Consider the following 18229-nt stretch of genomic DNA (forward strand, 5'->3'; position numbering starts at 1 on the left):
AAAAAGAAAATAAAAATATAAGAGGGAAGCAAATATTAACTAGTTTCCATAGTATACAATCCCTTTTTCCTATAGTTTTAAACTGAAAATTTCTCTAGAGGTAGAAACTTAACAGCCAAGTATATAAAAAGGATAGTAACAAAACCTGAACTGTACTAAAAGAAAGTTATTCTCTGTTCTTGCCTGCTGGAGAGATAGCACTACAGCTGACCTGAATTAGGATTGAATTAAGGTGTGAGGAAGTAGAACATTTGCTAAGGTTACTAAGGCCCAGATGCACTAAATGTATTTCATCGTTAAATGAGCCCTCAAGGAAGAATTTCCTATCCTTTCCATGCACTAAAGCCTATTTTCCGACGACAGTAGCAGCTAACGAAAACTGAATGCAGATGAGCAATTCTTCTACAAATTCCATTGAAATGACATGCACTAACCTTTTCCGATTTGTTTAACGCAGGAGAACACCGTGAAATCTAACGAGAGTCTGTACCTCTCGTTAGGGCTGTCTGTCTGCTAGAAGTTTACAAAATCCAATAAAAAAAATAACGGGGGGGGGGGGGGGGGGGGGCGAAAACGCGTCAGGGGCGTCCTTTATTGACGCCCCAGGTCGCCGCTGCTCCCCTCTCCCTCAGCACCAAAAAAAAAAAAAAAAAAGGATCGGGAGGGGGCAAAGGCACTCATCATGAGCGTCCTGTATGGACGCCTTGCCCCCCCCCCCCCCGCTGCTCCCCCCCCTACATCAGAGGAGGGCGGGACCAGGAAGAAAGAAGGGACGTCTGAGGCCTTCTGACCCCCCGATCAGCTGTTCTTGCCCGTGCAGCAGAGGTGAGAGGCGCTGCACGGGCCGGTAAGGCAAAGGGGGGAGGGTCGTTGGAGGGGGGGAGCGGCAGCCACGACCAAAGGGGGGGCGGGGCACGGGACCGGAGCATGGCAGGAGGCGGAGCTAGTGTGGGAGAATACAGGAAGGGAGGAGGGCTGGCCCGGGGCTGCTAAAATTGGAGATTTTCGTGCCGGGGGGGGGGGGGAGAAGCGGGGAGCAGCGGGGGGGGGGGGGCAAGGCGTCCATACAGGACGCTCATGACGAGTGCCTTTGCCCCCTCCCGAAACACACGTGTTTGTGGGGGTATTTTTTTTTTGTTTTGACAGCTGGGCCTTTGTGGCATGCGCAGAGCAGCCAGCATAATGCTTGGGCTGCTCTGCGCATGCTTTAGGCGCTGATTAACGACGGGTTTAACGATTCTGTGATACATCCTACTTTGCAATACCGATCCGAACATTTCTGGAGTGTTTTTGTAGTGCATTCCTTGTTTTTTAAAAATCGTTAAGCACTTTTACGATTCTTATTTTTTAACGTTTGGTTGATGCATCTGGGCCTAAGGGCAATCTGATTACTGGGCTAGCTCCAAAGGGGTTGTTTGAAATAGTCTCCTTAGAATCCAAACTATATAGAGAGGAAAGGTCCCACTCAACTTTCTTTCTGAGAAGTTCTGAGAGAAGAGTACATCTCTGTGGGTAAGAGACATTATTTTATTCTGAGCTTGGTAACTTACAGATTAGGGTTTAAAAGAGGAATTGTAGGATATTGATAAACACAGTTAGAATTTTAAAATTAAAAAAAAACTTTATTAGCTAGTCTCCAAACCTTATTCCCCATACTTATAAAACTTGAAGTTTCTGCCACAGCTGAAAGATTAAAAGAGGAATTGTAGGATATTGATAAACAGAATTTTAAAATTAAAAAAAAAGGCAAGCAAACTTTATTAGCTAGTCTCCATACCCTTTTTCCCATTTCTGCCACAGCATTAACAGTCTCTAGAAGGCATAGAAGGGTCCAGTTCTGTCCTCATTCCCACCCACCCTCCCCATCTCCCATCCACCCCTAGCTCTACTCTTCATTTATAGTCAGTTATCCCAATTAAGACAAGAGGGGAATTTTCAATTTTCATTAGAATCTGAATTACATTTAATTAGTTTCTAAGAAGCAAACCCTAAATAAATTACAAATTAAAACAGTCAAAAAGGATTATTATATTCATCTATCCCTAGTACCTTAAGAAGTTTGATTAAACAACTCTACAATACCAAGATGCAGTCAGTAGTCCTGCAGCGAGAGGGGTGCTAGCCAGTCTTTTGCACTGAGTGTCACATGTATGACTATCTTCCATTTGGTGAGATGTCATATGTGTGTGCTTGATGCAAAGAGCTCCTAGCTCTCAGAGAACGAGGCTCTTAGGCTCTTAGGTAGAAAGCACAAATCCAGATCCTCTACAGTAGCATTTTCTGAAGTGCTAACCCTACCACGCACAGGGCCCAAGAGACAGGCAGCTCCGAAGCCTCAATGTGTGGATGAGACAATGGTGCAGAGGAGGGTTTTAGATTTGTTAAGAACTGGGAAACATTCTGGAGAAGGGAGAGCCTATTCCGAAAGGATGGGCTCCACCTTAATCAGGGTGGGACCAGGCTGCTGGCATCGGCATTTAAAAAGGAGACAGAGCAGCTTTTAAACTAGAGACTGGGGGAAGGCCGACAGTCGCTCAAAAGCGCATTGTTTGGAGTAAGGTATATTTTAAAGATATCACCAAAACAGGGAAGATAGGATAGCCCGATAGTGAGGTTGCAAAAGAGACCATAGTAGATCAGGTGTCCTTAACTAAAAATAAAAATCAGACAAAAGATTGCAAACTAATACTGTCAAGTACTGAGCATGATGTAAACAGGATCAACAAACATAGTTTCAAATGTTTATATGTGAATGCCAGAAGCCTAAGAAATAAGATGGGAGAGTTAGAATATATCGCACAAAATGAAAAATTAGATATAATAGGCATCTCTGAGACCTGGTGGAAGGACGATAACTAGTGGGACACTGTCAAACCGGGATACAAATTACATCATAGTGATAGGGTGAATGGAATTGGTGGAGGGGATCAAACAGATTGAAAATTCAGCAGAAGACAAAACACATCTTGGAATCCCTATGGATTGAAATTCCATGTGTAAAGGGGAAAAGGCTGAGCGCATGACCTGGTGCGGGAGGTAATGGTGATGGGGCTGGTTGACAACAGTGATCATAATATGATCAGATTTTATATTAGCTTTGGTGTAAGTATAAACAGGAAATCCAATATATTAGCGTTTAACTTTCAAAAAGAAGACTATGATAAAATTAGAAGAACAGTGAAAGAAAAAGAGAAGCAGCTGTGAGAGTCAAAATGTTACATCACGTATGGCTGCTGTTCAATAATACCGTCCTGGAAGCCCAGGCCAAATATATTCCATGTATTAAAAAAGGAGGGAGGAAGACCAAATGACAGCCAGCATGGTTAAAAAGTGAGGTGAAGGAAGATATTAGAACTAAAAGAAAATCCTTCAGAAAATGGAAGAAGGAACCGACTGAAAATAATAAGAAACAGCATAAGGAATGTCAAGTCAAATGCAAAGCGCTGCTAAGAAAGGCAGAGAGACTTTGAAAAAAAGACTGCGCTGGAGGCAAAAACACATATATATATATTAAAAGCAAGAAGCCGGCAAAGAATCGATTGGACCGCTAGATGACTGAGGGGTAAAAGGGGCAATCAGGGAAGACAAAGCCATAGTGGAGAGATTAAATTAATTCTTTGCGTCGGTCTTCACCGAGGAAGATATGGGAGAGATACCGGTGCCAGAAATGGTATTCAATGCTGACGAGTCAGAGAAACTGAATGAAATCTCTATAAACCTAGAGGATGTAATGGGGCAATTTGACAAATTAAAGAGTAGCAAATGTCCTGAACTGGATAGTATTCATCCCAGAGTACTGATAGAATTGAAAAATGAATTGGCGGAACTATTGCTAGTAATATGTAATTTATCTTTAAAATCGAGTGTGGTACCAGAAGATTGGAGGATAGCCCATGTAACACCGATATTTTAAAAAGGTTCCAGAGGGTATCCTGGAAATTATAGACCGGTGAGTCTGACGTCGGTGCCGGGTAAGATGATAGAGACTATTATGAAGAACAAAATTACAGAGAATATTCAAAAGCATGGATTAATGAGACAAATACAACATGGATTTAGTGAAGGGAAATATTGCCTCACCATTCTATTACATTTCTTTGAAGGGGTGAACAAACATGTGGATAAAGGTGAGCCGGTTGATATTGTGTATCTGGATTTTCAGAAGGCATTTGACAAAGTACCTCATGAAAGACTCCAGAAGAAATTGGAGAGTCATGGGATAGGAGGTAGTGTCCTACTGTGGATTAAGAACTGGTTAAAGGATAGAAAACAGCGAATAGGGTTAAATGGTCAGTATTCTCAATGGAGAAGAGTAGATAGTGGGGTTCCCCAGGGGTCTGTGCTGAGACCGCTGCTTTTTAACATATTTATAAATGATCTAGAGATGGGAGTAACTAGTGAGGTAATTAAATTTGCTGATGACACAAAGTTATTCAAAGTTGTTAAATCGCGAGAGGATTGTGAAAATTTACGAGGACCTAACGAGACTGGGAGACTGGGCGTCTAAATGGCAGATGACGTTTAATGTAAGCAAGTGCAAAGTGATGCATGTGGGAAAGAAGAATCCGAACTATAGCTACTTAACGCAAGGTTTCATGTTAGGGGTCACCGACCAAGAAAGGGATCTCGGCGTCGTTGTTGATACGTTGAAACCCTCTGCTCAGTGTGCAGAAGCGGCTAAGAAAGCAAATAGAATGTTAGGTATTATTAGGAAAGGAATGGAAAACAAAAGTGAGGACGTTATAATGCCCTTGTATTTGGTACATCTAGATCTTTTTCTTGAGCGCTGACCCCCAAGGTGGACTCTAGCATCACGTAACTATGATTCGGATTATTCTTTCCAATGTGCATCACCTTGCATTTATCCACATTAAAATTCATCTGCCATTTGGTTTGGTTGCCCAGTCTTCCAATTTTCTAAGGTCTTCCTGCAATATTTCACAGTCCGAAAGTGTTTTAACAATCTTGAATAGTTTTGTATCATCTGCAAATTTAATCACCTCACTCATCGTTCTGATGTCCATATCATTTATAAATATGTTAAATAGCAGCAGTCCACTGAGAGAAATGGCCATTTAACCCTACCCTCTGTTTTCTGTCTAATAGCTAATTCCTAATCCACAACAAAACCTTGACTACTATCAAATAATTCTTTATTTTTCTCAGGAATCTCTCCTGAAGAACTTTATCAAAAGCTTTCTGAAAATCTAGATATACCACATCAACAGGCTCACCTTTATTCACATGTTTATTCACACCTTCAAAGAAATGAAGTAAATTGGTGATGCAAGACTTCCCTTGGCTGAACCCATGCTGACTCTGTCCCATTAAAATATGTTTGTCTGCGTGTTCTGTTATTTATTCTTTATAATAGTTTCCACTATTTTGCCCAGCACAGACATCAGACATACCGGTCTGTAATTTCCCGGATCATCCCTAGAACCCTTTTTAAAAAATCGGCGTCACATTGGCCACCCTCCAATCTTCAGGGAAAATCCACTGATTATTTCTAGGATAAGCAGCATAAAATCTATTTTACTGTTCTGTAATCTTATCAGGTACTGGATTTGTCACTGTTTGAAACAGGATACTGGGCTTGATGGACCTTCGCTCTGTCCCAATATGGCAACACTTAGGTTCTTACATGGCATGAACGCAGGAGTTTCCATTCGGAAAACGTCCTCACTTCCATCCACATTTAGCTGTTCCACTTCTCAAATTTAGATGTATAAGTGCAAGCAATTAAATAATGAGGCCAAAATTTGTATTTTTCTTCATTTTGGAGGTGGAAAAACAGCAGAAGTTTAATAAGAATTATTCCCTTAATCCTCCATGGTAAAAACAAAAAACACTTTTTAAAATCTGTGCATTCCTTTGAGCTGGTATAAAACAGACAGAGAAATGTTTTCTCATAAATGTGTTTTCCCTTGGCAAAATGAGAAGAACATGTAGGGCCCAGTTTACTAAAGTGTGCAAGCGTTTTTAGCTACTGCACATAATTAGCGTGTGCTGTATAGGCACCCATACGAATATTGTGGGCGCCTACACAGTTAGCACATGCTAATTGTTAGCGCACGATAAAAACGCTAACGTGCCTCTGGTGCGGCTTAGTAAACAGGGCCAGTAGAATTCTGTCCCACTCAAAGCATGCTCAATCTACACTGCCACTATGCCCCCTTTAAATTTCTGCATGATGTGGATCATCAAGTGTAAACAGCAGCTTTCAGAAATTGCCATTTACATGTGTAAGCAATCTCCACATTAGATTACAATAATTCTTATAGTCCGCAACATCCATTGTCAGGTTCTGTGAAGATTACAAATTAAGAGAGCTTGGACAATACCAAGAAATTACATATAAATCATAACTCTTTTTTGGCATTATTTTTATTTTGCTCTCTTATAGACTTATCCAGTGATCCTGAAGCAGAATATGCGGATTCGAAACGCGGGCCGTCGTTGATCACGGTCTGAATCATCAGAGGAACGCAGAGAGAGCATAGACACAGAGACCGGCTATTCACTGAGCTAAGTGTTGAGTTCTTGTTTAGCCAATCTAAACGTAGAGGTTTTTGGCCGATGATGAGGAAGTCCAACCCCCTTATAGACTTTTTAATAGTCACGGGGTTTCTCGAGGCCTTTTCCTCTTTAAAAGTACTTACTTTAAGAACCATTGTTTGAGTACCTTAGTTATTTTTTGACATTTATCTGACTAATCCAGGTATCTCACCCCTACGTATAGTATTTAGGACTTTAATTCAGGCATGGACGTTGTTTAAAAATACAATCGTGGAAGCCCACCCCAGATGTATTCCAAATATTAACAAAGGTAGAAAGAAGAGCAAACGACAGCCAGCATGAATAAAAGGTGAAGTGAAAGAGGCTATTAGAACCAGAAGAACATTCTTCAAAAAAATGGAAAAAGGATCCGAATGAAGAAAATAAGAAGCAACATAAGCACTGGCAAGCTAGATGCAAAGCACTGATAAAGAAGGCTAAAAGGAGTATGAAGAAAAACTTACCGCAGAGACAAAAACTCATAGTAACACCTTTTTCAGGTACATCAGAAGCAGAAAGCCTATTAACAATGCTGTTAAGACTAAAACGCCATAGTGCTTTGTGCCACCTTTATAAAATATGCAATCAATTTTGATGCTGTGAAACAATCTTTGGAAAATTAAGACTGAAGCGCTATAGTGCTTAGGGCCACTGATACAAAACCTCTTAAAGTAGAGCAGAATGATTGAAACTAATGATTACTCCACTGAACTTGTGAGTGTTTAAATGGAATGAGCATAATGAAGCAAAATGTAAGACTCCAAACAGAATGCAGAGATGTGAAACAGCCATAGCGGGCTTAAGTAGAAAAGTGAAGGGATAACCCATAACTAATATTAACAATGCTATAAAAACTAGAACGCCATAGTGCTTTCTGCAACCTTTATAAATCATGTGATCTATTTTGACGCTGTGAAATGATCTTTACAATATTATTAACACTGAAGCGCCATAATGCTAAGTGCCACCGATACAGATCATGTGGTGTGTATTTTAATACTGTGAAATAATAGTAAATGCTGAGTGAATTGCATCATAAAATGCTGAGGTCTTTTACTAAGGCGCGCTGCCGTTTCTAGCGCGCGCTAAATGCTAAAGATGCCCATTTATTCCTATGGGCGTCTCTAGTGTTTAGCGCACACCTATTTTTAGCGCACGCTAGAAACACCTGCACACCTTAGTAAAAGACCCACTGCAGGACGTGAGAAACAGAAGGAATAGGAAGCCTTTTGCGAGGAGGGCCTCGGCTGGCGGGTTGGCCGCAGGAGGAGGGGTTCCAGCGGGTCGTCAGCAGGGTGTCCAGGGCCCAATCTACGGGGGCCCAGGTCCCCCCAGGACCCACGTAGCTACGCCACTGGTAACGATGAATAATAATTTTGCTTCCTGTATGCATAACAAGATGCTAATCAAACTACCGGTTGATATCAAAATTACTGAAGTATGTAAACGTAAAAGAATGTGATGTTCAGGATATCTCGCTGCACATACAATCAGCTCACTCTGTATATAGAGCTGTATATTTAGAAAGAAATCTGAATGGGAAATCAAAAGTATGGTACTAATTACTCTTCCTATGTACATAATCTATTTTAAAATAAAATCATAATTATGAAGATTGAAAAGGTACTATTTAAATAATAAACTATAAACCCACAAAAATTATTATTGTTCAGTTTCAACAAGTGACTTATCTTTTAAACCAAAGTGCTTAAAAAACTGCAGTAGACCCCACCAACTGTGGCCAAAGTTTCACTTTTGGCTGTTTCAAGGAGTCAAGAATCATCAATCTAAAAAACATAAATGTAGTGCTACAGGGGACCTTTTACAATGCGGCAGTAGGGTTACCATGTGTGCCAAATCGACACTACCGCTCAGATAGAACGCCCACCTGGTGGTAATTTCAAAGTTGGTACGTGCTGTTTCCCACTGGACACCGAGGCATTTCTCTCCTCTACCCTCCACCTGCCCACGATGACCAGACATTTCTTACCTCTTCTCAAGGTTATAGCTGGGGATGGGCGATTATTGGAGGATTAAAAATTTGGATGTTAGACTCAAATTAAAGGGTTTTCTGGCCCTGAATTGGGAGGGAGGGTGTTTGATTATTAGAGAGAATATGATATGTGAACATTTTTCTCTGGACTTTCCCGAATTTTCAAAAGTTAAGCGCGCACGTGTTTTTCTTTTCATTTTGAAAATTGAGGTAGGAAAAAAGTGTGTACAGATTTGCAATTGCTATTTAAGCCTTGCAATTTTTCCAGTTCATAGTACATTCAGATGTTTGAATTTTCAGTAGTATTAAGTCAAGGTCCTCAAACCCTGCCTTCAAGAATGTCTCTCTACCTCCAGCCTCTTCAAATAGCAGGTATGCACCTAAACGCCGAAGTGCTAGGCACACTATGACAGAGAATAAAGAATCCAAGTGGGCTATGTCAACGCCAGATCCGCTGTAAATAAAACAGCAATATTAACAGACTGGATCATGTCAGAAAACCTCGACCTACTCTTCCTCACTGAAACTTGGATCCATGACCAAAAGGACCCTATAATCCTAGACCTGTGCCCTCCAGGATACAAAATCACACACTGGACCAGAAAAGAAAAGAGAGGCGGAGGCATAGCACTAATCTATCAGTCCCTCTTTACCACCGAAACCACTGCCGAGTCCATAACACCTCAACTTGAAATTGCCTCAATCAGAATCCCCAACAAAACCCTACGCGATCATGTGAATTGTGTCTTCTTTTACAGACCTCCAGGTAATTGGAACGAAGGCCAGACCAAATTCATGGACTTCATTTCAAACACTTGTATAACCAACTCCAATATACTAGTATTAGGAGGCATTAACCTCCACCTAGAAGACCCAAACTCTACCAACGCACGAGAATGCAAGGAATTCCTCCACTCATGGGATCTTAAATGGCCACACATGCAAGCAACCCATGTCAAAGGGCACACACTCGACCTCATCTCACACAATCTGTCCACAGACCAGAACCTAATAATAACAGAAACTAAATTGACAGAAACACCATGGACCGACCACTACAAACTAAACCTATCCCTAAAATGGCAGAAAAAGGGTTCACACCGTATACAAGAACACACAACCTACAGCACAAGAGGCCAAACAGACTCGGAAACATTCTGGCAACAGATATACAAAAACGAATGGACAGCACAAACGGACTCTATATACTACCTCTCAGAATGGGATAAAAGATGCAGAAGCATAGTGGATGAAATAGCACCCTTACGAACAAGAACCTCATGTAGGCATAACTCGATACCGTGGTTCAACAAAGAACTGAAAAAAAATAAAAACACAATCCAGGAAACTCGAACAAGCTTGGAAAAAAAAATAAAAGACGAACACACACTCAACGCATGGAAACAAATACAAAGAAAATACAAATACGCAATAAGACAGACCAAAAGGTCATACTATAAAACTAAATTAGGGCCAGATTACAAAGACACGAAGAAATTATACCAACTCGTGAACAAACTACTAGACACCACCTTGGCCACCACAACCAATACAGACATCCCATCTGCAGACAACCCATCTGCAGACAACCTTGCTAAATACTTCAATGAAAAAATTGCAAACCTATGTAACATGCTACCTCAGGACAACACCGATATCAAAAATTTCATCACTGGCTTGGACCCAACCCCTGGTGAATACCCGTCGGACCGAACCTGGTCAAACTTTGCTCTCCTCACCGTGGAAACAGTCACCCAGGCGATTAATAGGTTCTCCAACTCTCACTGTAAATTGGATACCTGCCCCAGCTACCTAATAAAATCCGCCTCCCACCGCTTCATAGCAGACCTTACATCCCACTTAAACTACATGCTTCAACAAGATCTCTTCCCTAAGGAAAATGGCAACATCCTACTCACCCCAATACCAAAAGATCCCAAGAAAAAAAATCAAACGAAATCACTAATACCGCCCAGTAGCATCAATCCCACTGATGGAAAGCATGGTAACCAAACAGCTTACTGATTATATAAACAAATTCACAATATTACATGAATCACAATCAGGATTTCGCCCCCTACATAGCACTGAAACAGTACTAATTACCCTCCTAGCCAAATTCAAGCAGGAAATAGCAACAGGCAAAAGCATACTTCTCCTCCAATTCGACATCTCTAGTGCGTTCGACATGGTAAACCATAAAATACTACTAAAACTCCTAGATTACTTCGGGATTGGCGGACACATACTTAGTTGGATCAAGGGTTTCCTAACCACTAGAACATATCAAGTGAAATCAAGCTCAAACATATCACCACCATGGAAAGCAGAATGCAGAGTACCTCAAGGATCACCACTATCACCGATCCTTTTCAACCTAATGATGACCCCACTAGCCAAATCCTTATCCAACCAAGGCCTTAACCCTTTCATCTATGCTGACGATGTCACAATATACATTCCTTACAAACGTGATCTGACAGAAATCACCAACGAAATCAAGCTCAGCTTGAATATCATGGACTCATGGGCAAACGTATTTCAACTAAAACTCAACACAGAAAAAACACACAGTCTCATCCTGTCATCCCAACACAATACGAACAAACCCACAAATATAAACACCCCAGATTATACCCTCCTTATCACAAACAACCTGAAAATTCTCGGTGTTACAATTGACTGTAACCTCAAGTGAAATCTACAGCAAAGAAAATGTTCCACTCAATATGGAAACTCAAACGTGTGAAACCATTCTTCCTGAGGGAAACATTTCGCAACTTGATACAATCAATGGTACTAAGCCATCCACCTTATAATTGAAAGAGAAAAATGCCTAGATTTCGACCCAAATCGGGAGATAGACGTTTATCTCACAAAAACGAATAAATCGGTATAATGGAAAGCCGATTTTGGACGTTTTCAACTGCACTCCATCGCAGAAGCGTACAAAGTTGACGGGGGCGTGTCGGAGGCGTGGCGAAGGTGGAACTGGGGCGTGGTTATCGGCCGAGGAGAGATGGGCGCCTTTCACCGATAATGGAAAAAAAGTATGCGTTTGTAGCTAGAATTTAGGGCACTTTTCCTGGACCCTGTTTTTTCACGAATAAGGCCCCAAAAAGTGCCCTAAATGACCAGATTACCACCAGAGGGAATCAGGGATGACCTCCCCTGACTCCCCCAGTGGTCACTAACCCCCTCCCACCACAAAACATGATGTTTCACAACTTTTTATTTTCACCCTCAAATGTCATACCCACCTCCCTGGCAGCAGTATGCAGGTCCCTGGAGCAGTTGTTAGGGGGTGCAGTGGACTTCAGGCAGGTGGACCCAGGCCCATCCCCCCCCTACATGTTACAATTGTGCTGCTTAATGCTTAGTCGTCCAACCCCCCCAAACCCACTGTACCCACATGTAGGTGCCCCCCTTCACCCCTTAGGGCTATAGTAATGGTGTAGACTTGTGGGCAGTGGGTTTTGAGGAGGATTTGGGGGGCTCAACACACAAGGGAAGGGTGCTATGCACCTGGGAGCTCTTTTACCTTTTTTTTTGTTTTTGTAAAGGTGCCCCCTAGGGTGCCCGGTTGGTGTCCTGGCATGTGAGGGGGACCAGTGCACTACGAATCCTGGCCCCTCCCACGAACAAATGCCTTGGATTTATTCGTTTTTGAGCTGGGCGCTTTCATTTTCCATTATCACTGAAAAACAAAAACGCCCAGCTCACAAATTGTCGAATAAAACATGGACGTCTATTTTTTTCGAAAATACGGTTCGGTCCGCCCCTTCACGGACCCGTTCTCGGAGATAAACGCCCATGGAGGTAGACGTTTTCGTTCAATTATGCCCCTCCATGTAGACTATTGCAATGGAATTTATGCGGGATGCAAAGAACAAATTATAAAGAAACTTCAGACCGCTCAAAACACGGCAGCCAGGCTTATATTTGGAAAAACGTGATTCGAAAGCGCCAAACCCCTCCAAGAAAAACTGCACTGGCTCCCAATCAAAGAACGTATTGCTTTCAAAATCTGCACACTGGTTCATAAAATTATCTACGGCGAAGCCCCAGGATACATGACAGACCTCATAGACCTACCAACCAGAAACACAACAGGATCAACACGAACATACCTAAATCTCCACTACCCAAGCAGCAAAGGACTCAAATACAAATCAACCTATGCATCCAGCTTTTCCTACATAAGCACACAACTATGGAACGCATTACCAAAAGCCGTGAAAACAACTTATGATCACCTAAACTTCCGGAAATCATTAAAAACTAACCTGTTCAAAAAGGAATACCCTACCAACCCAACTTAAATGCCTGTACCCTGCAACACAATGAAACCAAAGCTCATAATGGACATATAATAACTCTTCCTCGCTACGATTTCCTAATGTGTCTGTACACACGAACCTTATTCTACCACAACATTACTGTATTTGTTCATACTGGAATTGGCGAATGCCTTTACGGTACTATCAGTGGCATAATCGAAAGAGAAGGATACCCATCTTCTGACACAAATCGGGAGATGGGCGTCCTTCTCTCAGGGTCGCCCAAATTGGCATAATTGAAAGCCAATTTTGGGCGTCCTCAACTGCTTTTCATTGCAGGGTCGACTAAAGTTCACGGGGGCGTGTTAGCAGTGTACCGAAGGCGGGACAGGGGCGTGGTTAAGAGATGGGCATCCTCGGCCGATAATGGAAAAAAGAAGGGCGTCCCTGACGAGCATTTGGCCGACTTTACTTGGTCCAATTTTTTTCACAACCAAGCCTCGAAAAGGTGCCCGAACTGACCAGATGACCACCGGAGGGAATGGGGGATGACCTCCCCTTACTCCCCCAGTGGTCACCAACCCCCTCCCACCCAAGAAAAAAATTTTAAAACATTTTTTCCAGCCTCTATGCCAGCCTGAAATGTCATACCCAGCTCCCTGACAGCAGTATGCAGGTCCCTGGAGCAGTTTTTAGTGGGTGCAGTGCACTTCAGGCAGGCAGACCCAGGCCCATCCCCCCCTACTTGTCACACTTGTGGTGGTAAAAGTGAGCCCTTCAAAACTCACTGTACCCACATGTAGGTGCTCCCCCTTCACCCCTTAGGGCTATGGTAGTGGTGTACAGTTGTGGGGAGTGGGGTTTTTTGGGGGGGTTGGTGGAGCTCAGCATCAAAGGTAAGGGAGCTATGCACCTGGGAGCAATTTGTGAAGTCCACTGCAGTGCCCCCTAGGGTGCCCGGTTGGTGTCGTGGCATGTGAGGGAGACCAGTGCACTACGAATGTTGGCTCCTCCCACAACCAAAGGGCTTGCATTTGGTCATTTTTGAGATGGGTGTCCTCGGTTTCCAATATCGGCGAAAACCGAGGTCGTCCATCTCAACATTTAGGTCGACCATCTCTTAGGTCGACCTACATGTTGAGATTTGGGCGTCCCCGACCGTATTATCGAAACGAAAGATGGACGCCCATCTTGTTTCGATAATACGAGATGCCCCGCCCCTTCGCGGGGACATCCTCAGAGATGGGCGCCCTTAGAGTTGGGCATCCCCATTCGAAAATGCCCCTCCACGTAAGCCACATTGAGCCTTCAAATAGGTGGGAAAATGTGGGATACAAATGTAACAAAGAAAGAAAGAAAGAAAGGAACTACAATAATGAATAGGAAAGAGTAGGTGAGACCACGCACACTGGCTACAAAGTAGTGAGACATTATCACAACAACAGAGGGAAGGAGAAAGGAGGGGAGTAGAGAGAGCGGGCGTAGGGAGTAGGGAGAGGACAGGGGCCACTCAACAGTGAGAGACAGCACTGCACCTAATTTGATGAAGTTGGAAATGCTTGTTGGAAAAGCCAGGTTTTCACCATAGACTTGAAGTTTTTGAAGGAGAGTTCAGAACGGATAGTGAGGGGCAAGGAATTCCACAGGGCTGAAGTGGCAAAAAAGAAAGCTTGATGCCTAGTGGATTCAAGAGATGCCTGTTTTGAACTGGGTGGGGATAAGGCTGTGATGATTTTCAGTCAGCCAATTTATGTATAAAAATAATTGGAAATTGCCCGTTAGCCAGTACTCAAGAGACCAGAAATAGAAATTCTGTTCAATTTCTTTGCTTGCTTTTATGAAAGAGAAGAAGAGCAATAACTTACCAGCATAGTTTGCCTCATCTGTAGTCTGTGGTTGTTCATACACTGCCAGAAAATGAAAAATGTCATTTTGTAAAACCTGCAAGTTTGTTTTATTTATTAAATTTCTAACCCACTTGCTCATAAACAAACACTCCATGAGTACCATTAACAGATCATCATAAAATAAATAGTTCTACTATCACTAAACCTATAAAACAAGCTAGGTTTACAGGAGAGTCACTTAAATATAAATATTTTTAAAAGTCATTCCTGCACTCAAAGTTCCTGCTTTCTGTGTGGAAATAAGCACTTATAAAACTCCATAAATCCAGGTCTGAGTCATCAATAATTAGGTACTAACAACCAATTAATGATTTAATTGGAACTCAAAATTTGCAAAAACATCCGGATGCATGCTATTCTATAAGGCATGATGAGGCATATTTTCAAAGCACTTTGGGAGGCTAAGTTCCATATGTTTCTATGGAACTTTGGGAGGCTAAGTGCTTTGAAAATAAGCCTCTTGGTGCCTAACCCCTATGGGACGCATTTGAAAAGGGAGCGTGGTTATGGGCATGTCAGTGACATTCCAAAAAGTTACGAATGTTAAATATGAGTAACATGATGTACTTAGGCTAATTTTCAGTAGACCGGCATGCATGCTTTTTCTTTGAAAATTTAACATGTTGAGTATTTATATCTATTTGAGATGCACAATTTTATATATAGATATATTAGCATTTTAAAAACTGTGTATATAAGAGCTAACCCCTATTAGTCCTGCCAATCAATATTTCTTTTTGTTTTTGTTGATTGTCTTAACACATGTACAGGCTGTACATGCATGAGTGACCATCTCTAGGAAAAAGTGACTAAAGTCACCAGAAACAAAAAATGAGGCTTTAATTAATTCTGTTAGAGCAAACAATTTGTAATACAACAGTCCAAACCCCATCCTTTTATGTGAAAAAATAAAAAAGTTACAGAAGTTCAAACATATAACTGTTGCAGACTGCTTATGGACCCATGACATGAAAAATCGGTCAGTCTCAAACATTTTGGATCTGCTAGTTTAGTCACCTTTTCCCAGAGACTGTCACGTGTTAGTTCCACATAGAGCAGCTAATTTTGTAAAAGCTCATTTCTGTGGGTCATAATAATATAGTCAAGGAGAGAAGATAAATACCAACATGATCCATCCAGTCTGCCCAGAAAGGTGGTCAGGGTTGCGCCCCTCTATGCTCTCTCCCTTTTTTTTCCCCTTTCATTGTGTGGGTCATTTATGTTTTCTTTTGAGTGGAAATACTATTTAATTTTTCAATTCTCGTGACATGAATACTATTATGTCAGCTTCACTTACTCATTTGCTGTGCTTCGGTCTCTTCATCCTGTTCTGGCTCTACAAACAATATAGATTTTTTTTTCATTAACTTAGTAATTGCAAGAGAAAGATTTTACTAATATGAAAAACTAAGGGGCTCTGTTTACTAATGTGCACTAGTGTTTTTAGAGCGTGCTAAAAATTAGAGCATGCCTACTGTGTCGACGCCCATAGGAATATTATGGGATCTACACAGTTAGAAGTTTAGTAAACAGGGCCTAAAAATTAATCATAAATTCTGGGCTCTGTAAAACATAAAATATCAGTATTAGTCAATTTGTGGATCAAGTACATGGAGGTCGTCAGCATCCTCACTGTAGACCTTTTGGGAGGCATAATCATTTAGATGTCTTATTGCTGCAGGGTAGGAGACTATTTTATAAGGGCACCTTGGCACCCAGGTTTCATTATAGAATACTAGCTTAACCCGGTTATCAGTGCACTTATCATTCCTGTGTCTGAAGTTATACCAACACAGGACACAAATTCCAGTCTCCTGTTCAATATGAGCATAATGGCTCCTGCCATTGCAATGAACCCTGCCTAAGGAGTACCACCCATGGTAAATTTCCAAGCAAACTTCAGTTCAAGGTAGAAAAGACCTGCTGCACATGTAACTCAGTTATGTAAGCCAGATGGGAGAAGTTGACAACATAAAGGGGAAAAAAAAAACCCAGCTTCCTTAGGGGTCCTACTACTAAGGTGCGCTGAAAAATGGCCTGTAGTAGTGTAGGTGCATGTTTTGGGAACACGCAGAATCATTTTTCAGCGCACCTGAAAAAATGCCTTTTTTTTGCTGAAAATGGACTTGCGGCAAAATTAAAATTGCCGTGCGTCCATTTTGGGTCTGAGACCTTACCACCAGGCATTGACCTAGCAGTAAAGTCTCACGTGGTAACCGGGCGGTAATGACCTATGTGCATCAAATGCCACTTGGCCCGTGTCTGATAAGCACATCTGAAAATACAAATTATTTTTTGGTCGCACGTATCAGACGTATGCCAAAAATGAAATTACCACAAGAGCCGTGCTGTAGCCGGGCGGTAAGTCCATTTTGGCAGGCGTTGGGAGTGTGTAGACGCTTACATGGCTTAGTAAAAGGGCACCTTAAAAACTAAAGGAAAACACAACAAGATCATGTTCAAGTTTCAAGAATCAAGTATATACTGCTTGTAATATGGCTCTAGGTGGTGAAGTAGCTCTCTGATGGGCAACAGCTATATATCAGTGCTGTCGGGGATCATTTTATAAAGCCATTTAGGCATTTGAAGAAGGTTTCACAAGCAGAAAAGAATTTTGTAAAATTTCATGAGGGTATACAAATGAAAAAGAGCATGCCTAGTTTTTCTCAAATCGCACGAAGCTTTTCCAGAAGCATAGTTTGGGCAGAACAAGGGTGGGGCTGTGACGTAAACATAAATTTGATAAAAAAATATGTAAGTGCAGGAAAAGAGTATACAAGCAAACTTACACCCTCTTCAGAGCAGATGTACTATTATTTATAATTTGGATTTAACTCACAACGTTTCAGTTCAAAGCAAGTTACATTCAGATACAGCTGAATCTGTACCTGAGGCAGTGGTGGTTTAAGTCACTACCCCGAGGCATAAATTTGTTCACTACAGGGACTGTTTCTGGGTGCCTATTTTATAAGAGCATATAGATGTCTATGTTGCCTTTATAAAATAGGTGCATTTTGAAGAATTGCACCCTCATGGCATAATTCTATAAAGGGGAGCCTATTTGGAATCTAGAATATATTTCTAACAGGTCTTATATGTGCCTACATGTTAGGCATGACCACTTACATAGCCATAAAGTTGGTGTAAATGCATGTGCCTGAACTTAATTTTAAAAATGCACATAAATGATAGTATTTTATAACTGATGTACCTAACTGCTCCACTCTGTCCACCATCAAGGGATACCATCGTATAGAGTCAGAATACAGGCATTTATACATGTATGTGCATACGAACAGCGGCGGCCCAACCATTATGCCACCTGAGGCGGGGTCTCACGTGGCACTCTTTAGGAGACGCATCTCGGGAGGGTGGCTTCGCGGTGTTTTACCTGGTCACGTGACTTTCCAAGCCTGGCAGCATTAGCGATTCCCATATGCTGCCCTACCGACACCGGCACCCACCTCTTCCCTTTTCTGTGGCTGCCTGAA

General features: G+C 41.9%; 1 protein-coding gene across 2 annotated transcripts in view; it reads right to left on the reverse strand.

The window, feature by feature from the left end:
* The window catches only part of ASPH (aspartate beta-hydroxylase), a 438964-nt gene that overhangs the window by 197781 nt on the left and 222954 nt on the right, over window positions 1–18229 (reverse strand). For both annotated transcript variants that reach the window (XM_030214873.1, XM_030214866.1), the window contains exons 11-12: window positions 16036–16074; window positions 14697–14738 (exon numbers count right to left, since the gene is read on the reverse strand). In XM_030214873.1, coding sequence (XP_030070733.1) covers window positions 14697–14738; window positions 16036–16074 — 81 coding nt within the window. The remainder of the gene's footprint in view (window positions 1–14696; window positions 14739–16035; window positions 16075–18229) is intronic.

This window comes from Microcaecilia unicolor, chromosome 1 (assembly GCF_901765095.1).
Source record: "Microcaecilia unicolor chromosome 1, aMicUni1.1, whole genome shotgun sequence".
Lineage (NCBI taxonomy): Eukaryota > Metazoa > Chordata > Amphibia > Gymnophiona > Siphonopidae > Microcaecilia > Microcaecilia unicolor.